The sequence below is a fragment of the Phascolarctos cinereus genome, unplaced genomic scaffold, assembly GCF_003287225.1.
Source record: "Phascolarctos cinereus isolate Bilbo 61053 unplaced genomic scaffold, phaCin_HiC Scaffold_4;HRSCAF=312, whole genome shotgun sequence".
Classification (NCBI taxonomy): Eukaryota; Metazoa; Chordata; class Mammalia; order Diprotodontia; family Phascolarctidae; genus Phascolarctos; species Phascolarctos cinereus.
In genome coordinates this window covers 726,415,884-726,438,507 of record NW_027555847.1, presented here as the reverse complement: position 1 = coordinate 726,438,507, position 22,624 = coordinate 726,415,884, and the positions used below count along the sequence as shown (strand labels likewise).

The following is a 22,624-nucleotide window of genomic DNA, read 5'->3' as shown; positions in this document are numbered from 1 at the left end:
TCTGGAAGGAGGACAAAAATTAAACCTAGTGTTTTAGTAGGATGGGTCTTCCTTAGACATTTTAAATGATTTGATGGAGTTCGTATATTATGTCATCTCATATACAGTAAGACGTATTTGTCCCTGTATCTGTGTCTTAATCTGGAAAAAGGATGAGATATTGGTCGTAAGGGATCATTATCTAAAATGTTTTCACAAACTTTATAGGTTTAATGTTAATGTAAACTGTTACTGTTAGCGTTCAGATAGCAGTGCAAATGTCAGCAAAAATCACAAATGAAGTTAAGTGCTTCTCAATCAGTTTCTCAATCAGAGGTTTAACAGTTTCTGGACTCCTCATTTTCTGAAATAAGTTCAATGATAATCATGTACCTTCAATGTACCCTTAAGACTAAAAATTTAAATTGCTTTGGATAACAATTGAGAGCATCTACAATTTGGTGACATTTTTATTTTAGTGCTATAGTATATTTTATCTTTTGCCGGACTTTAACAATGTGAAGCTTAGAAAAAGCTGCTTAAAAATAAAAATATTTTTAAAATTTATGTAATAAAACAAGCATTTCCATAACATAGTATAATAAAAATAATGGTTGGATATGAAATTGCAAATGTGTACAACGTGCTATTCCTTTCAAATATACAACAAAATTGTCATGTAAATTACTTTTTCTCTTTCCCTCCCCTCCATGCCTAGAGATGATTTCCATTATATATAAAGAGGTATACATAGTATACGTATATATTATATATAGGCAAAATTATTCTATACATACTTCTATTTTTAAGTTCTTTCTCTGGATGCAAAAAACATCTTCATATGTATGTCATTTATAGTTGATTTGTAGTTAATAATCAAAATGACATCCTTAAAACAATAGGTCTGTTACTGTATACCATGTTGTTCTGGTTCTGCTCATTTCACTGTTCACTATGTTGTGCAAGTATTGCCATGTTTTTCTAAGATCATTGAGTTCATGATTTCTAATCTTGTCCTCTCCTTGCCTGGGAGCTACCATCCTTTCAACTGAAAAGGTTTGTGACCTGGCATTGAAAGATCCACTTGTAAGGCAGTGTCCCATGAGGTTTAGGCACTTTTAGAGAGGCACCACAGCCCAAACCTCTTACAATTAGAACTCTATGTCATTTAATATAATCCAAATTATCCATTTTATACCTAAATTTGCTCTCTGTCTCTTTTTTATCCACAAATTGTTCACCTATCCATATGATAAGTAATATGTTCCACATTCAACTTTTCTTGTAATATCTCTCTTTATATCTAGGTCATGTATACATTTTGACTTTGTCTTAGTAAATGGTGTAAGATATTGGTCTATGACTAGTTTCTGCCATACTGCTTTCCAGTTTTCCCAACATTTTTTTTTAAGAAATAATGAACTCATCCTAAAATTGTAAGTTCTTGCATTTGTCAAATATAAAGTTGTTATGTGTATTTGCTGCTGGAAATTGTATGCCTATTATATTTCAGCAATCTACCTTTCTGTTTCTTAGCCAGTGCCAGATGGTTTTGATAATGATTGTCTTATAAGGTAGTTCGAGATTCCTTTGCATATGTTTTTATTATTTCCTTTGATATTCTTGACTTTTTGTTCTTCCAAATCAGTTGTCATTATTTTTTTCTAATTCAATCAAAAGTGGGTTTTTTTTCTGCAATTTAATTGGAATAGTGTTGAAAATATAAATCAGCTTAGGTAAAATTGTCATTTTGATTGTATTGGCCCAGCCTACTCATGAACAATTAATGTTTCTCTAAGTATTTAAATCTGATTTCATTTGTATAAAACATCTTTTTAGAATTTTGTTTATATAGTTCCTGGATTTGTTTTTTGTGGTGGTACTCCCAGGTATTTTATATTATTTGGAGCTATTTTAAATGAGGTATATTTTACTATCTCTTCTTGCAGTTTTGTTTATAATATATAGGAATGTTGGTGATTTATGTGGATTTAGTTTACATTCTGCTATTTTGCTAAAATTATTAACTGTTTCGACTAACTTTTTTTAGTTGAATCTTTGGGATTTTCCAAGTATATCAGCATATCATCTGCAAAAAGAAATAGTTTTATTGCCTCTTTCCCTATTCTTATTCCTTTTATTTCTTTTCCTTCTCTTATTGCTATTGCTAGGATTTCCAGTACAGTATTGAATAATCACAGGTGCAAGCACATAACCCTGAGTTCTCTAATGGAGACTTTCTTCCAAGTTGCCATTAAATCATCAATGTGTACAGCTTGAGTCTAGCCTTTAAACCTGTTCCAAATTCATTGAACTATTCAGTAACTAACTCACAAATTAAAAATTTTCCATAATAATAATATGATTAATTTTGGCAAATATTTGGCTAAAATCTAAGAAAATGTTATATCCAACATCCCCATGATTAACGCATTTGAAAACTTGTCAAAAAAAGGAAATAAGGTTAGTCAGACATGACCTCTTACTGATGAAGCTACTCTTTGTAATTACTACCTCCTTCTCTAGAAGTTTACTAACCACCCCTTTAATAATGTTGATTGATTGATATATTTATATATTCTTTGTTAAATTAATTTCTTAAATTTGATTTTAAATCAATTTTTTAAGTTAATAATTTCAGCTAATCTTCTAGAGGAACAAGATACTGGCAGGCTAGAACTCTGGCTGAAATTGAATTAGATAAGTTTTGATAGGGATAAAGATAAATTCTTGGTTTGGGATTCAAAATGCCAACTTCACAAGAGTGTGATAATGAACATATGGCTGGAAAAAAAAATTTTCTGAAATGCATTTTGTGATTTTGGTGAACTTTAGTGGATAGGCTAGTAATTTGTGGCATTAAACTAATAGAATTAAACTAATGGAATCTTGAGATAGCTAGGTGACACAGTGGACAGAGCACTGGCCCTGGAGTCAGGAGGACCTGAGTCCAAATCCAGCCTCAGACACATAACACTTATTAGCTGTGTGACTCTGGGCAAGTCACTAAACCCCAATTGCCTTGCCGAAAACAAAAAATAGAATCTCAAACTTCAATAAAAGCACTAAAATACAGTAGCATTCTTTTAAGCATGGTTCTTTCTCCCCTCCTCAAACCCATTTTATACTTAAGGACAATAGATTCAAAATTAGTCATTGGTAAAAATCGCTTTCACAACCAAGTTAGCTTCTGTGTGTGGCATACACAGTGGGAAATTTTCCTGCTTATTGCAGGACACAGTGCCTTAGGTATCAGGATCAATTTATTGCTGAAATGAATTAAGTAGGTCTCTCATGAAAGGTTCTTCAGTGAAATTAGCTATAGATGCTAAGGGGTCTAAGATTATTATTTTGACTATTTGGATCTCACAAAGTCATAACTTTGTTGAATATGTGTCTTTTATTCAATCATCTAATATTAGGAAATTATTAAAAAAAAAACTAATGGATGAAACAAAATCATCTGATATCAGGAAAGAATAAAAACTAAGAGACATAATAAAACAAAAAAGATGAGCTGTGCATTCATGGTCACATGAAAATGAAGTAGGGAAATAAGGCAAGTGAGGCAGGCAATTGCTGCTACCTATTATCCTATCTGGAGGCCCATATTAATTCTGAGAGAGAGAGAGAGAGGGGGGGGGGGGAGAGAGAGAGAGACAGAGGGAGGGTTGGCTCATTGGTTTGAAAATTTCTTATCCACACAGTTCTGGCTCAGCATCTGTTAAAAGTATTTGCGTCACCACGAAGGAAGCTGACTGAAAATAGAGGATAGTTACCTTCTGTTCTTTGAAGTAGAAAATGAAGGGGCTACCTCATAACTCAATTCCGGAAGCAGGTTCACCAGCCAATGTGTGGATTGGCAAAAGGCAAAAGATATTGCTCATATTCTAAGGACTGTGCCACCATTGGCCAATGCCATCCATTACCCACAGATCTAAGCATGTTCCTCCTCCATTTGAATGTTTCCAATGTTCCAGAATTCCCCCTGTTTATATCTTTATTCATATCTTCTATTTTGGTAATGGCAATGGAAGTCCATCCCATCCTCTGAAGATACACACACACACACACACACAACTAAAACAAAAACAAACAAACAAAAATCTCCCTCTCTGAAGCCCTCACTGGATTCTACCAGTCATGGCCCTTTAGTATCACTTTGTTTGCCCCCTTTAACCTTGAATATAAAATGGAATCTTTCTGTTATTTTTTTTCTGTATATTATCCAATTATTGGGCTTTGTTAGGAAATGATTGCATCTTTTCCAAACTTTGTTTCTGGATCCTCTCACTGTTCTCAGCATTTATCTTTCCACACAGGAAGTACCTAAAATGTTTGTTGAAATTAACTAAGTCAATAGGGATGAATCCCCTAAATCTCTGACTTTTCAAGAAATTTTCTGCCCATTGAAGAAGAGAACACTGTGTTATCATAGGGATTTAAAGTATAAGGTGAGGGTCCTTTCTAAGGCTAACTTGATCCTTTGATTCCTTCTCCTTTTTCTTCCAGGACTTGTTCCATCACTCATCAATACATCAGTTAGTCAACAAGAACTTAAGTGCTTATTATGGGTCTGACATTGTGCTAAGTTCTGGGGATACAAATACAAGTAAAAATATATTTCCTCTCTTGAAGGAGCTTGAATTCTTTTTTTCCCACTTTTTAAAATAATCTTTAGTTTTTTCCTCAATTACATATCAAAGCAATTTTTAACATTTTTAAAAAGTTTTGAGTTCCAAATTCTAGCCCTCCTTTGACTCTTACTTTCCTTCCCTGAGATAGTAAGCAATCCAATATAGGTTACACATGTGCAGTCATGTAAAACATTCCATATAAGTCAATTTGTATGAGAAGATTCAAGCAAACAAATAAAATGGAAGACAGAGAGAAAGGAAAAAAAAGAGAAAGAAAAAAAGAAGGAATGAGAGAGATATTATGCTTCAGTTTGTATTCAGATGATATCGTTTCTTTATCTAGAGTGGATAGCATATTTCACCCTGAGTCCTTTGGGATTGTCCTGGATCATTGTATTGCTGGGAATAGCTAAGTCATTCACAGTTCTTCATAGCAAAATATTGCTGTTACTGTATACAATGTTCTTCTGGTTCTGCTCACTTCATTTTGTATCAACTCATGCAAGTCTGTCCATGTTTTTTTTTTCTGAAATCATCCTGCTTGTCATCTCTCATAGAACAATATTCCATTATCATCATATACCACAACTTGTTTATCCATACTCCAACTAATAGACATCCCCTCAATTTCCAATTCATAGCCATTGCAAAAAGAGCCACTATAAAACTTTTTGTACAAATAAATTCTTTTCCATTCTTTTTCCTTTGGGATACAGACCTAGTAGTGGTATTACTTTATCAAAGGGCATGCACAGTTTGATAGCCTTTGGGCATGGTTCTAAATTGCCCACCGGAATGGTTTAATCAGTTCACAACTCCACCAACAGTACATTAATATACCAGTTTTTTGACATCCCCTCCAACATTTATCATTTTTCTTTTTTGTCATTTTACCCATCAGAAAGGTGTGAGGTGTTAAGTCAAAGTTGTTTTAACTTGAATTGCTCTAATCAATGGTGATTTAGAGCATTTTTCATAAGATGACAAATAGCTTTGATTTTCTTTTGTCTGAAAGCTGCCTGCCCACATCCTCTGACTACTTATCAATTGAAAAGTGATTTGTAGTCTTATAAATTTGATTAGGTTCTCTATATATTTAAAAAATGAGGCCTTTATGAGAGATACTTCTGGTAAAATTTTCCCCAACTTTCTGCTTCCTTTCTAAACTTGGTTGCTTTGGTTTTGTTTATATGAAAAATTAATTGTATATAATCAAAATTATAGATTTTACATTTTGTAATGCTCTCTGTCTCTTGTTTGCTCCTAAGCTCTTCCATTATCCATAGATATGACAGGTAAACTATTCCATGCTCCCCTAATTTGCTTGTGGTCTAAATTATGTCTAATTTATGTCTAAATTATGTACCTATTTTGACCTTCTCTTGATATGCAGTGTGAGCTATAGGTCTATACCTCATTTCACCATACTGTTCTCCAGTTTTCCCAGAAGTTGTTTTTTTTTTTTGGTCAAATAATATATTTTTCTCCAAAGCTTGAATTTTGGGGTTAATCATATACTAGACATGTTTTCTCACTGTTGTCATTCTCTTAAATGAAATTATCAATAGTTACTGATTTGTTCTTTGATCCACTTTTTATTATTAGATTATTTAGTTTCCAATTAATTTTAATCTATCTTTCCACTGCCTTTTATTGAATGTATTTTTTATTGCATTAAGATCTGAGATATTGATAAATCAAAATAAACTAATTTTTAAAAAGAGACACACTCTGAGAACCTATGAGCTGAAGGCACACTTGTAGAGGCACATATCGTGTATGACCAGGGCAACTCATGTCTCTGACACTGCAGGATTGCTAATGTACTCAGATAATGTTACATGCTGACTGCTTGCTAAGCATAACCTTTCTGCTTTCTACTTATAAAGGTTTGTTGACTGATAAAAAAAAAAAAGAAGAAGATTGGCCAACATGACAAAACAGGAAAATGATAAGTGTTGGAGAAGATGTGGGAAAATTGGAACATTAATACATTATTGGTGGAGTTGTGAAATAATCCAACCATTTTGGAGAGCAATTTGGAACTATGCCCAAAGGGCTACAAAATGTGCATGCTTTTTGACCCAGTAATAGGACTTATAGGGCTGTATCCCAAAGAAATCATACAAATGGGAAAAGGGCCCACACGTACAAAAATATTTATAGTGCCTCTTTTTGTGGTGGCAAAGAATCAGAAATTGAGAAGATGCCCATCAGTTAGGGAATGGCTGAACAAGTAGTGGTATATGAATGTCATGGAATATTATTGTGCTATAAGAAATGATGAGCAGGCAGACTTCAGAAAAATCTGGAAAGACTTGTATGGACTGATGCTGAGTGAAGTGAGCAGAACCAGGAGAATATTGTACATAGTAACAGCCACGTTGCACAATGACTAACATTGATAGACTTAGCCCTTCTCAGCAATACAAGGATCTAAGACATCTCCAAATGCCTTATGATGGAAAATGCTATCCCACATCCAAAGAAAGAACTATGGAATTTGAATGCAGATCGAATCATAGTATTTGCTATTTTTTTTCTTCTGTTGCGTTTTGTTTCCTCTTTCTGGTGGTTCCTCCTATTGGTTCTAATTCTTACTTACAACATCACCAATGTGGAGGTATGTTTAATTGGAATGTGTAGGTATAGCCTGTATTAGATTGTGTCCCCTCTTGAGGAGGGGGATGGAGAGGGAGGGGGAGAAAAATTTAAAACTCAAAAGCATATGGAAGTAATTGTTGATAATTCAAAATATATTAATTTTAAAAAAGAAAAAAGAGTACTCCCACCCTTGGAATTCTTGATTCTATAGTATGGCTCTTGGCATTCTGAGGCTTCTTTTAGCTCTAATGCTTGGCCATTCTGAGTCCTGCTATAAGAGTTAGAAAAGTGGGAACTCTAGGACCAGAATAATCTCTTTCCCACTCCTCTCTAGCAGTTGAAATTTATTATACAATACAATACAATACAATACAATGTATAATAGTACATTTATTCCATATATGCATTCATGTTTTGTCACTTCCTCTGCTTCTTCCTCATTGCATTATAATAGAAAAAAATCTCAACATAAACATGTAGCCGAGCAAAATAAATCCCCACATCGGGCCAGTGTGTGCCTCTGCATTTCAAGCGCATCCCCTCTGGCAGAAATTGAGCACTGTGTTTCATCTTCCATCTTCTGGACTTGTGCTCGATCATTGCATTGATCGGAGTAATAGGATATTTCAAAGATGTTTTCTCTAGAATGTTGTAACGTCACATAAATGGTTCTCATTCTGCAATACTTCGATAAAAAAAGATCTGAGATGGATGCATTTAATAGTTCTGCTTTTCTGTATTTTATCATTAGATTTTTATGCCCTAACACATGTATTCCTTCTCCTTTGATGATTTTAACTCCACATCCTAGAATGCACAGTTATATCATTGATGTCTTATGCTTAATGACCTCTGAGGCACCTTATAACTCTGGTTATCTCAGAAATAAAATATTTGTAATGAGTCTTCATGGACAAATGCATGTCCACTTGCATTCTGAGTGGATGAGGCATGCTTGTGCACTTCTCTGGGAGGCAGTAATAAGTAGCAGAAAGAGTACTAACTTTGGAGAGGGGATTCGTGAGCATTGTATATATTATAATAAGTTGTCAGAATAGATTACACTGAGTCCTGAGTATAAGACCTGGCTTACATTGCACCTGGTACAGTAATCTTGTCCTATAACAGGGAATTTCTCATGCGGTTTAATCATCGCAGGTCTTTTGCTGAATCCAGGACACAGAAATTACTTTCCTAGGAAGGCACTTCTGTACTGTAGCCCCTGCTGGGAACAAGAGAAAAACAGTCCAAAACACAATTTTGGATCTATGTTTTTCCTTTGGATGCAGAGACTCAGCTGGTGATGGCCCAGGCAGTCAGGTCCCCAGAGTTTTTCCTCAACCAAGACTTCTCTGTGGAGGCTGGAGTAGGAGGAGTGGTCCTTGTCAGTATCTAAAAATAAGGTTCCTGTGAGACAGAGTTTGGTCTAAAACCTGGTGAAACTATAAAAACTTCCATGGGTCTTGCACCATTGTTCTTGTCTTGGACAAGGACCTGACCAATGTCCCATTGTACTTGCTTAGGTGTGACAGGCAGTCCAGAGCCTGGGCATCTACAGAAAGACAGATCATTTCTGATGATGGAAAGATCCTCATCAATCCATAATTAAGGCAGCTGAACTTTGCTCTAGCCTGTGTGGCCCCTTGGTTTCCCCAGGCTTAGAACTTTGGTTAATTTTCCAGATGTTGTCTCATATTCAGAAAAGTATTTCTCAACTCCTTTCTTCCATTCTCATATGTCTGCTGCTACAGCTTCCAGTCTCTGGGCACAGGACAGAGAATCTTCCTTGCTTCCACCAGATTAATCCCATTGTTTCCTGAGATGGAGACCTGGTGATTGGGATCTTTTTAGCCTTGTTCTCTGTTGAAGTGAACAGTATAACAGGAGAGGAACTGTTTGAAAGTCCACCTCACAAAACCTGTAAGCCTTATCAGTAAGTGCCTCTATCTGTCTGGGGTCATTTTCACTTCGATGATTAAAAAGATGTCCTTAGAGATGGAGCAGAAAGGCAGGCCCATGAGGGAGGACACAATAGGTACTTTCCCCATCTTCTTGTCTCTGATTTTTTTTACATTCTCATCACTTTCCCCTCTGTTCGATTAACTTTCAAAGTTGAACAGAGAAAACTTCTCTCCTCTATTTCCTCCTCCCAAATCCCTTTGAAATAGCTCATATCTGGAGAGCTCAGTACTAAACAGCTCAGCATTTCATCCCTCTGCCTCCTTTGTCCTGACTATGTTTTATTACTTAATCAGTGGACGTGAACCCCAGGGCCCCTGGAATTAGGTTAATACCCCCAAGCAGCAGAGATTCTTGAGGCCTGTGCCTCTTTTCCATCTTTTTGCAGAGTTATTGCTCTTGAGTCTGCCATTATTGGGCAAGAAAAATCCTGCCCCATTCACAGGAATAAAAGTTCCCATATTTCCTCACTACATTTGCCTCTCTGTTAACAAGTGAGCATATTTTGGGGAGTTATGGCATCTCCTTCTTCAATGAAAATGTTATATTCCTCCTACCTTCCCTTCCACTGGAACATATACTGTTAGGTCTTCTCCCTCTTGTAGGTGTTTGAATTTATCAATTTTTCTTGATTCTTCTTGGAACTAGTTACATTTTCATGAGCATACCTGGCTAAGGAACCGTAACAAAGCTGACTAGACCAGCCTGAGACAGAGCCTGAACTGAGGGATTGGAACATTGAGTTTATTGGGAAGAGAGAGTTATGCTCAGGCTAGTTATAACAAATACTAATTGAGATTTCTAAATTTCTTTATAGATCTGTGCTATTGCTCAGTGATGTCTGGAGTGTTCTGATTTTCTCCAAGTGATACAAGGGAGCTTTTTTGTTTCTCCACATCAGTTTTGCTCAACTGGAGGCATCCAAGAGAAATAGAACTGCATTCCCTTTCAAAAATTTTGACAAGCTGTAGTGACATTTGTGCTGGTGGCCAGGATTCAGTTTTGCACTTTGTCCTATTTCAATTCCCTTTGCAGAAACCCTGGTTTACATAACAGAAACTCTGTGTGTAACAGTGCAAAATCACAGAAAAGCCTCTGTAAGTCTGCACTATGGTAATGGGAATCAGACAAAAATACAATTCCAGGAAAATGTACCTTTTTGATAGCTGAGAAGAAACACGTTAGCAGATTACTCTGCCTTCTGGTTGTGAGAGACAGACTATGAGATACAATGGATGGTACTTTGGCAGATGAGCATTGTGACCTTTTCTCTACCTTCTTGTAGGCAAAGACTTTTTTATCTTACCTTCTGTCACTTTGTTAATCCCTCTGAATTCTCTTATTTCCCATTATACCTTTCTCTCCTTTTATAAGTATTTATGTCTCTATTTTTGTCTAAAGGACAAAATTATTAAATCATTTTGACCATTTCTTCCCTTTTTAATGTTTTAATATGCTTCTTCTTATATTGGTTGCTTTATTATCTACCAACCAGCAGAACTGGTGGTTTGACTTAGAGGAAAAAGAAGGTTCAACCATCCTTTGGTGAAACTTTAAACAAAAATCTTGTTCTAAGTCAAATGCCCTTTTAAACTCTATGCAGTCTTTACCTTTTATCTTAAGTATGGCACTCCTTGATGTGAGTATAGACTGTCCTTTTCTCCCTGATTCTAATTTAATGGAAAATGAATAAAGAAGGAAAGAATGGATACAGAGTCTTAAATTCTCGAAAACCTAGCAAATGACTTCTCAAGACAGAATTGAAAATTCTATGGCTACTATCATGTTAAGTGCAGTAGCCAGGGGTTGGTATTCTATCTTCCTCACATTCTGCCTCCATTAATATAGGCCCAGATTGTATGAGAGGTGGTAACTGTTGGAGAAATCTTACTAGATTGTACATAATTTTAAAACATTGCCAAGAAAAATAGAGGTATTTGTTCTTTGCTACTGGCTTCCTGGTTGGAGACTTGGAACTAAGTCAAAATCTTTGAAATGACTTTGGTTTTCTATTCTTCTCAGGCCCTACACAAGAGGAAAAGAAAATGAGGGGGGAGAGAAGGTTGAGTCAGGAACTCAGATTTCACTGGTGATATCAAACAGGACCTGAGTAAGATGCTGGGAGCACAAATGTGCAGTACATCCTATTCCCACATTCGTGTGAGCTTGTTTGTAGCATTTCCTCTTCTTGGAATGACCTCTTCACCAAATAACCATTTAGCAAAATCATCCTCACTTTTCATGGGCCATGATGCCCTCAACTGAAGCCTTCTCTTATTCCTTCAGCAAGATGGGGCCTCCCTTTGCTCAGTTTTCTTTGATTTCAGTGCCATTAAACTTTAACATATCCCCTGCCACCTTGTATTATTCTTATTGGTGTATCTATTTTTTCTCCCACTGTACCATAGGCCTTCTAGGGTCAAGGACCATCCATATTGTCTATAGGATCTTGTCCTTACTACGTGCTCAATACCTATTTATGGAATGAGTAAATTACTCAAGCAGGCAGAGTCACATAAAATTTTAAAGACAACAGTCTTCATCATCTCAGAAATCAAACATGGGGAAGAATATAGGAATAAGACACATGGATGAGGCTATTTTTTAATACAAATGAGATGAGGTAAACAACTGTTGGAGTTCTTAGTTTTGATTAACATGGCTGATGAATTCTTTTTTTTCTGAAAAGTATTCTTTGTTTAAAAGCTTTGATAATATTCTATGGCACTTGCACCTCCAGGTGGCTGCACAAAAATTACCAGCAGGCCCTGGCTCTAGTGTTTGCTATAGAGGAGATTAACAGGGATCCTAATCTATTGCCCAATATTTCCCTGGGATTCCACCTCTACAACACCTACCACAGTGATGAGAGAACCTTGGAGAGCTCTCTGCAGTGGCTGTCTGGACAGGGCCAGTTCATCCCTAGCTACAGCTGCTGGGAGCAGGACAAGTCTGTGGCTGTTATTGGAGGAGCCACATCAGCTCTCTCTGCTTGACCTCTACAAGTTTCCACAGGTGAGTGATATTGGACCTCATATATTCTATGCCTTTATTGACTAAAATAATAATGATTATAATAAAGGTAATAATATAACAGTAGCAATAGCAATAACTAGCATTTATGAAGACTTTTATGGCTTTAAAAAGTGTTTTTAATATGTATTTCTTTTGATTCTCAGAAAAAATCCACAAAGTAGGGGCTATTATTTCCCCCATTTGCAGAGGAAGATACTGCTACTGAGAGAAATTGATTTGCATGGTCAAGATCATTCAGCTAAAAGTTTCTGTGGCAGGATTTCATCTCGGGTCTTGACACAAGTTTAACCCTCAAACTGCTAAATCATGCAGCTGCCTTCATCATCAAGGAAGATGAACCTCTCTCGGAACATCACCCAAATTGTAAGCCTAGATTGGTATTGGAGTCATTTAGCTTCCAGCCCATGAAAGGATCTGAGGGGAAACCTAGATATAATTGCCCATTACACAGATGAGGTCACTGAAGACTGGATGAGTTCGAATGTTCACTCAACATTATACAATTCACTGGTGCAAGAGTTGGAACTAGAATTTCCATGCCTGGACTTCCAGTTGAAGGATCAATTAGACTATTACATTTCACTCTATGTGCTTCACCTTTCAAAACATTTAGTCCATTAATGTTAGTCCTAAATTTATTAAGAAGAGTGTTGTTTACAGAAGGAAGGCTGAGGGAAACAAATTTCTAGCCCAGGACAACCTGGAGAGTTGATTGGAAAGGTATATTGTGCCAGGGTGGGAGAGGAACGCAGTTCAGTGTGGGTATGCAGGCAAAACAGGCCTCAGTAAACCTGGAGCAGGCCTCAGAGGACTGAATCACAGGCAGCTGTGGTGGTTTCCAGACTTCTCAACCCACAAATGCCAAAGACAACTTAGAAGGTCAGCAGGAAAAGTCTGTGACTGCAGTGAGAGAGAAGATGGGTACCAGCCCCACTCCCCTCACACAGCCACAGGGCAGTGGTTGCTTCCAGAACTTCCAACCCACAGAATGAGGGGGAATTGAGTGGCTGATCAGAGGGGGATTATAGGAATCTCTTTACTCGTGCTTAGTCAGGATCCTCTTGCTTTGCCTCTGCTTGAATCTTGGTCACAGTTCTGAATGACAATCCTGTGGTAATGAGGAGTGCTGATGTGGTGGAGCTTGCAGTGGCAGTGCAGAGGGAATCTTCCTCACCATTCCAAGGCAGAAAACACTGCTTGTGGTCACTCATAGACCAGACCACAGGCCAGAAAAGGAGTAAACACCTTGCCCCTTATCATACCACCTTGGAAGAACTGAAAATTTACAGGTCCCTAAAAGTATCTCTGAAAACAGCTGCAAAAACCCCCCCAAAGCTTGGGACAGTACATTCTCCACACTGGAAGCAGACCCCTAACTTAACAAAGAGTTTATAACTCAAGTAAGTGGCTGAGATCATGAGCAAACTTCACCCAAAAAAAGTCAGACCAAAGAATATTTCTTTGGTGACAAAGAAGATCAAAACATACAACCAGAAGACAACAAAGTCAAAGCTCATACATCCAAAGCCTCCAAGAAAAATATGAATTGGTCCCAGGCCATGGAAGAGCTCAAAAAGGATTTTGAGAGGCAAATAAAAGAAGTAGAGGGAAAACTGTGAAGAGAAATGAGAGAGCTGCAAGAAAATCATGAAAAACAAGTCAACAGCTTGCTAAAGGAGACCCAAAAAAATACTGAAGAAAATAACACTTTAAAAATAGCCTAACCCCTTCCTTGGCCCTCGGCAGTTGTGAGTATCTCTCCCGTGGCACGACCTCTCAGGCCAGATGCTGCCCCTCATCCCACCACCGCCACCGCCATGCCCTGAAAAATTGAGGAAATAAAAGACTTCCTGCTGACAGCTAGGTGAAAAGATGCCAAATCTGTCAAGATCAAGAAAAACAAGGACAATGTGAAGTTTAAGGTTCACTGCGGCAGGTACCTGTACACACTGGTCATCACAGACAAAGAGAAGGCAGAGAAACTTAAACAGTCCCTGCCTCCTGGTTTGGCTGTGAAGGAGCTGAAGTGAAGGAATCATTCAATGTTCTACCTGTATTAAAATGTAGGGGGAAAAAAGAAAAAAAATAGCCTAACCCAAATGGCAAGAGAAGTCCAAAAAACCGATGAGGAGAAGAATGCCTTAAAAAGCAAAATTCACCAAATGGAAAGAGAAGTCCAAAATCTTACTGAAGAAAATACTTCCTTAAATATTAGAATGGAACAATTGGAAGCTAGTGACTTTATGAGAAATCAAGACACTGTAAAACAAAGCCAAATGAATGAAAAAATAGAAAACAATGTGAAATATCTCATTGGAAAAACAACTAATCTGGAAAATAGATCCAGGAGAGATCATTTAAAAATTATTGGATTGCCTGAAAGCCGTGATCAAAAAGAGCCTAGACGTCATTGATCAGGAAATCGAAAGAATCCACCAATCACCTCCTGACGGAGATCCCCAAAGGAAAACTCCTAGGAATATTGTAGCCCAATTCCAGAGTTCGCAGGTCAAGGAGAAAATATTGCAAGCAGCCAGAAACAATTCAAGTATTGTGGAAACATAATCAGGATAACATAAGATTTAGCAGCTTCTACATTAAGGGACTGCAGAACATGGACTATAATATTCCAGAGGACAAAGAGATAGGATTACAACCAAGAACTATCTACCCAGAAAAAGTGAGTACAATTTTTCGGGGGGGGGAAATGGACATTCAGTGAAATAGAAGACTTTAAAGCATTCTTGATGAAAAGACCAGAGCTGAACAGAAAATTTGACTTTCAGTTACAAGACTCAAGTGAAACATGAAGAGGTAAACAGGAAAGAGAAATCATAAGGGACTTATTAAAGTTGAACTGTTTATATTCCTGCATGGAAAGATGATATTTATAACTCATGAGAGCTTTGTCAATGTTAGGGTACTTGAAGGGAAAAATTATATGTTTGTGTGTATATATGTATGTATGTACAGACAGATGGAGAGAGAGAGAGAGAGAGAGAGAGAGAGAGAGAGAGAGAGAGAGAGAGAGAGAGAGAGAGAGGGCATAGGGTGAGTTGAAGGTGAAGGGGGGAATATCTGGAGGATAAAATTAAGGGGTGATAAAGAATTATACTATGAGGAGAAAGGGAGCAGTAGAATGGGGTAAATTATCTCACATAAAACAGACAAGAAAAGGCTTTTACAGTGGAGGGGAAGTGGAAGAAGGTGAGAGGGAATGAGTGAATCTTATTCTCATTGGATTTGGCTTAAGGAAGGAATAACAGACACATTCAATTGGGTATGGAAATCTATCTTACCCTACAGGAAAATAGGGGGGAAGGGGACAAGAAAGCAGGAAGATGACGACAGAAGAGAGGGCAGGTTGGGGGAGGGGGTAATCAGAAGCAAACACTTCTAAGGATGGACTAGATCAAAAGAGAATAGAATAAAGGGGGAGATAGGATCAAGGGAAATATACTTTGTTTTTTACAACAGGACTACTATGGAAGTGTTTTGCATGACTACACACATATAGCCTATATTGAATTGCTTGCCTTCTCAATGAGGGTGGTTGAGGAGGGAGGAAGGAAGAAAATTTGGAACCCAAAGTTTTAAAAACAAATGTTAAAAAATTCTTTTCACATGGAACTGGAAATAAGATATACAGGCAATGGGGTATAGAAATATATCCTGCCCTACAGGAAAGTTGAGGGGGAAGGGAAAAGAAAAAGGAGTGGGGAGATAGAAGGGAGGGCAGATTAAGGGAAAGGGTATTCAGAATACATGCCATCTTGGGGTGGGGGAGGGACAAGATGGAGAGAAAATTTGGAACTCAAAATCTTGTGGAAGTAAATGTAGAAAACTAAAAACAAGTACATTAACATGTAATTGGGGGGGAAAAGTTTTTTGCAGCAATTGTAACAGTACTACTATTTATAAGTGAAACCATCAACTCACCTCAAACATAAACAATTATAAATGAATAAAAGAATAATATTTGACCTTAGATAAAATAGCATTCATGTTTACAAACGTCCTCATTTTGGGAAATGATAAGCATTTTTTTTTCACTTTCCAATCTGTTTGAGATAAAATCTCAACTGGCATCGTGGATTAATTTCAAAGCAACTAACATTCTCGATGTCTGCTACAGCCTCCCTCTCAGTTTGGAAAAAAATAATAACCTGTGCCCTACGGCCCAGTTTTCTGTTGAGTGACTCCTTGCCCCAGACCACCATTTCTTATACAATCAATCTGACTCTTGTTAACCATCTGACTTAATATGTAATGCACAAATATCCTCTGAGTAAGGATCTATGAGCAGGAATTGGAAACATCATAATTGCAACATTTTTATATCTCATGTCTTTTAAGTAACTACGAATTGCTATTTCTAAGTGTTTTTTAAACTTATTAATTCTTAAGTGATAATGGAAAATGAAAGAGATAACAAAAAATTTAAGAATGATAAATGTTCTAATTTTCAAAAAAAAGAAAAGATTATGGAATCTTAAATCGCTATGCTAGTGATCCTGACTTTGATTCCTGGGGAAAATTCAAGAATGGAGCATTAAGCAGATAGTGTATATATCTAGAAAAGAAATCAATGATTATGACATGGCTTCATTAAGCATAGGTCAAATCAAAAATATTCTTATTTCATTTTTTGGACAGCATTGCTATTCTTGCAGAGGAAAGTGATCCTATAGTACATATTATTATAGTATACATCACATTAAAATATCAAATGCACATTTCTTAGAAAATGAAATTTTCCATTTCTCTTCTAGCTAAAATAGAGGCAGAGACTAATTAAATGGTTTTAGAAAAGACTTAAGTACCAACAAATTTCCTAGGAGATTTGTATATTCAATTGTCATTTTACAATCTATGCTTTTCCCCTAAATATGATTTGTATAAGATCAGAATGTATCCTAGTGTAAATTTTTCATCAAGGATGAATTATGTATTTTTCCCTTTCAAAAGAAAAACAGTTTTATAGAGGGAAATGATATGCAAACCAATGGAACATGAAAATGAAGAGTTAAAAATGATATGTAAAGAGTATATACAAATTTTGTCATGAATAGTTTTAATTGTCACTAACAAACACTGAAAAGTCTTAGCCTTGGAATAAATATGAAAAATAAAGTTTACTTAAGTTTCAAGAGAAGGCAAGAAAAAAAATTAACTCAAGCTTGTCAAAAATGTTTAATAAAATCATATGATGCTATTCTTAAGTAGACAGTGGGAAGATGGATAATATACAAGATAGAAGAGACTATGCAGACTTAGCAGCAATAATGGTTGGTTGAACTCACAGCATAGTTTTTTTGTGGTCCAAAGTTAACGTAACAGAAAGTAACCAGTGAAATATCTGAGAAATCTGTTCTTAGCACTCCGCTGTTTAAAATTTTTATTCATGATTCTCATAAAGATGGAGGTGGTATTCTCATCAAATAGGCAAATGAGATAAAGATCGGTCTTACAATTAACACAATAGATGGCAGAGACAGGGTCCAAATGGACCTGAAGGTCTACACTGCTGTGCTGAACCTAAAAAAAAATTGAACTGGTATGAACTTAAAGCATTTTATTGGAGATATATATACATATGCATACACACACACACACACACACATACATACACATATACATATACATATATATAATTTTTCTGGTACCAAATGGGGCAGGTATTGTTAAAAAAAATCTCAGATTTTAGTGCATTACAATCTCAATATTGTAGTCATCCAGACTAATTACACTACTGGCCAGGTGTATTTATCCGATGGATATTTTTGTAGCCTCCATCTCCAAAAATAAATTGCAAATTATAAAACTCTCCTAGGTGATACATCTTCATATCTAACCCAAACAAGATCCTAAATGTACCTTGCCAACTCTATTAAATTTTGGATACTTCTCTTCCCTTCCTAACACTCACTGCTTTTCACCTCTAGCTTAGGAGACAATTATCAAATTTATACTACTATTCATGGAAAGAACATGACAATAAATTGCTTTATATATCCAACATCCCAGTGACTTCTCAGGCAAAAAATATTTCTTCCTGGGCAATACTTCACTGTATGTATTGTCTTCTCCAAAATAAATATAATCTATTGGAAGGAAGAAGTGTATTGGTTTTTATTATTAGTATTTCTACATTTAACACAATACCTGGAAAAGGGTAAGCACTTAATAAAGATTTGTTTGCATCTATATATTCATTCATCTTTTCATTCAATGTGGGTCATTTGGAATCCACAAATCCTAACATAATCCCCAGCTGCATTTTAAAAGGGTAGATATCAAGAATAAAGAAGTGATTTACCCCTGCATTTTGCACTGAGACTTCATCTTGAGTATCGTGTTTGGTTTGGGGATCCACACTTTGAGGAGGTTATTGATAACTCAGAGAGGGGCGAGTTGAATGGTCAAGGGTCTTGAATTTATGTCATATGAGAATTGGTTGAAGGAACTGAAAAAAAAAACTGTAGACTAGAGAGGTAAATGCTCAAAGGGACAATGATGCCTATTTTCCAATATTTGAAAATCTGTCATGAGAAGATGGCACATTGAATAGAGTACCATGCCTGCAGTCAGTCATACCCAAATTCAAATCTGGCCTCAGACACTTACTATCTGTGTGACCCTGGGCAAATCCCTTAACCATGTTTGCCTCAGTTTCCTCATCTGTAAAAATAATCTAGATAGGCAGCAAGGTGGCACATGTACAGAGCACCAGCCCGGGAGTTAGGAGGACGTAAGTTCAAATCTGGCCTTAGACACTTGACAGTTACTAGCTGTGTGACCCTAGGCAAGTCACTTAACCTCATTGCCTGGCCACAAAAAAATGAACTAGAAAGTGAAATGGCAAACCACTACAGTATCTCTGCCATAAAAACCTAAAAAGGAGTCACAAAGAGTCAAATAACCGAAACAACTAGACAAAAACAGCAACATGTGCTAGAGGAATTATATTTGTTCTATGTGGTGTAGGAAGGTGGCACTAATATCAAATGTTGGAAGGTATAAAAAAGTGAAATTTATGTTATATGAAAGGAAGATATTTTATTTCCTAGAAGTTACATCTATATCAATTATACCTGAAGAAGAATGGGTTATCTTTACAGGTAGTAAGGTTATATTTCTTTGGGGTTTTCAATCATAGATTGGTGCCTGCTTTTCAGCTACATGATGGTGGGAATTCCTTTTGGGTATTGGGTCATTTAGATTCCACTAGTCTCCATTTATACTCTCAGATTACTTTTTTTTTAAACAACTAGAAATCTACATTCCAGTTTCAGTGAGGAAACAATTAGATTTTCTTATTTGAAATACATTTAGATACAGTAAAAACATGGATAGTTGAATTTTATTTTGTCCAAAGCCAAGAACACACATAATACCATTAATGAGTTTTCTTTTGTTTGAAAAAGAAAACCATTCAGGGCAACTAGTTTCTGCAGTGGATAGAGCCCTGGCCCTGAAGTCAGGAGGACCTGAGTTCAAATCCATCCTCAGACCAAACACTTGACAGTTACTAACTGTGTGACCCTGGGCAAGTCACTTAACCTCAATTGCCTAAAAAGAAAGAAAGAAAGAAAGAAAGAAAGAAAGAAAGAAAGAAAGAAAGAAAGAAAGAAAGAAAGAAAAAGAAAACCATTGCCCACCTTCAATGATATATAACAGGTTTAATCTAGAAATTTTTTGGGGACCAACAAGAAAACAAAGAGGTAAGAATATAGTCTGGTTCCTTTGGGAATCACAGGGAAGACACACTGGTTGCAATAGAGGTACCAACAGAATTTCAGAACTCTGTCGTCACTAAATCATCCTTTTTTGTGGGGTCAGAACAAAAAATAGAGAGAATTTCAAAACTGAAAATGCAATCTATAATGAACCATGCACTGAAATCTACATGACTGCTTTTTTAAAAAAATCAATATAAAGGCCCATTTGAGAATTTGAATTTTGCTTCAATTCTCTCAGCATCACCATAAGTCAAACTGGTCCTCATTTCTTTCTCATCTAGATCATCTATGGTCCATTTGATTCCATTCTTAGTGACAAGGTCCAGTTTCCTTCCCTCTATCAGATGGTCCCCAAGGACTCTTCTCTTCACCAAGGTGTTGTCTGCTTAATGGTATATTTTGCATGGAATTGGATAGGTCTGATTGCCTCAGATGATATGAGAGGCAAGGAGTTCTTCTGGGAAATTAGAGGGGAAATGGTAAAGAATGGCATTTGTGTGTCATTCACAGAGAAGATCCCTGTCAGTGAGAGAAGACATATGGAATCACACCCCCCCTTCGTACCCAGGATCTTAGCATCATCGACCAAGGTGACTGTCGTCCACGGTGACACAGAGTCATTAATGATTCTGAGATACCCACAAGTTCCTCTTTTCCCGACATGGAAGGTGTGGATCGCCACTTCTCACTGGGATGTCACCAGGAGACCCTTCTATGGTGACGGTTATAATGTCCATGGGACTCTCACATTTTCATACTTGGCAACTGAAATTCCTGGGTTTAAGACTTTTCTTAAGACAGTCACACCTTCTAAATACCCAGGTAACATTTTACTTAAGGGATTCTGGCTCTCAGCTTTTAGATGTCCAGATCAACCAGAAAATCCAAAGCAAGAGATATGTTCACCAAATGTATCCTTGGAAACTTTGCCTTTGCGCTCCTTTGATATAGCCACATCTGGGTTGAGTTATGTTATCTACAATACTGTCTATGCTGTGGCTTGGGCTCTCCATGAAATGCTTATGAGAAAATCACAGCAAAAGCTAATGGAATACGAAGACTATTTAGAACCTCCTTCTTGGAAGGCAATACTGAATCTGTGGCCACTTCTAAGCTATGGTATAATGAGGATACATTTTGGGTGTGGGGGGACACGATGGATAATGAAGTCCCTTTCAACTCTCACATCCTTTGATTGTATCATATTCTGAGTTCTTAAGCAAACAAGAGCATGTTATGACAGTTCCTCAAATATTACTAATGATGCATAGTTTCTTGTCAATCAGTTCTGAACTCTCATCCCAGTTATCCAATTAACTGCAAATATTTTTAAATTTTTTATTAATTTATTTTAATTAATCAACAACCACTTTCATAAGATTTTGAGTTTAAAATTTTTCTCCCCCTCCCCAAGATGGCACACAATCTGATATAGGTTATGCATATACATTTCTATTAAACATATTTTCACATAAGTCATGTTGTAAGAAGGAATTAGAACCAATAGAAGGAACCACAAGAAAGAGGAAACAAAACAAAACAGAAGGAAAAAAATTACAAATAGTATGATTTGATCTGCATTCAAACTCCATAATTCTTTTTTTGGATGTGGACATTATCTTCCGTCATGAATCCTTTGGAGCTGTCTCAGATCCTTGTATTGTTGAGAAGGGCTAAGTCTATCAACATTAGTCATTGCATGATGTGGCTGTTAATGTGCACAACATTCTCCTGGTCCTGCTGACTTCACTCAGCATCAGTCCACACAAGTCTTTCCAAGTTTTTCTGAAGTCCACCTGCTCATCATTTCTTATACTGCAATAGTATTTCATTAAATTCATATACCACACCTTGTTCAGCCATTCCCTTATTGATGGGCATCCACTCAATTTCTAATTCTTTGCCACCACAAAAAGAGATGCTATAAACAATTTTGCATATGTGGGTCCTTTTCCCATTTGTATGATCTCTTTGGGATACAGACCTAGAAATTCTATTGTTGGGTCAAAGGGCATGTACATTTTATAGCCCTTTGGGCATACTTCAAAAATGCTCTCCAAAATGGTTGAATCATTTCACAACTCCACCAACAATGCATTAGGGTTCCAGTTTTCCCACATTTCCTCCAAAATTTATCATTAACCTATTTTGTCACTTTGGCCAATCTGATAGGGGTGATGTGGTACCTCAGAGTTGTTTTGATTTGCATTCCTCTAATCAATAATGATTTAGAGCATTTTTTCATATGACCATAGATAGTTTTAATTTCTTCACCTGAGAACTGCCTGTTCATATCCTTTGACCATTTATCAATTGGGGAATGACTTGAACTCCTATAAATGTGACTTAGTTCCCTACATATTTTAGAAATGAGGCCGTTATAAGAGACACTGGTTGTAAAAATTCTGTCCCAGTTTTTTGCTTGGCTCATAATCTTGGTCACATTGGAAAACTTTTCAATTTAATGTAATCAACATTACCCATTTTGCATTTCATAATGTTTTTTATCTTCTATTTGGATATAAATTCTTCTGTTCTCTATAAATCTGACAGGGAAACTATTCCTTGCTCTCTCAGTTTGCTTATAGTACCAGCCTTTATATCTAAATCATAAACCCATTTTGACTTTATTTTGGTATATGTTGTGAGATTTTGATCAATGCCTAG

At 36.5% G+C, this 22,624-nt stretch overlaps 1 protein-coding gene and 1 pseudogene across 1 annotated transcript in view; both read left to right on the top strand.

Moving 5' to 3' along the window:
• Positions 1–22,624, top strand: part of LOC110202577 (vomeronasal type-2 receptor 26-like) — a 55,167-nt gene that overhangs the window by 9,086 nt on the left and 23,457 nt on the right. Inside the window, 4 exon segments of the mRNA XM_078151854.1 lie at positions 8,921–9,153; positions 11,920–12,165; positions 12,167–12,194; positions 20,239–21,042. Of these exon segments, the coding sequence (XP_078007980.1) occupies positions 8,921–9,153; positions 11,920–12,165; positions 12,167–12,194; positions 20,239–21,042 (1,311 nt within the window).
• LOC110202538 (large ribosomal subunit protein eL38 pseudogene) lies at positions 14,033–14,301 on the top strand (annotated as a pseudogene).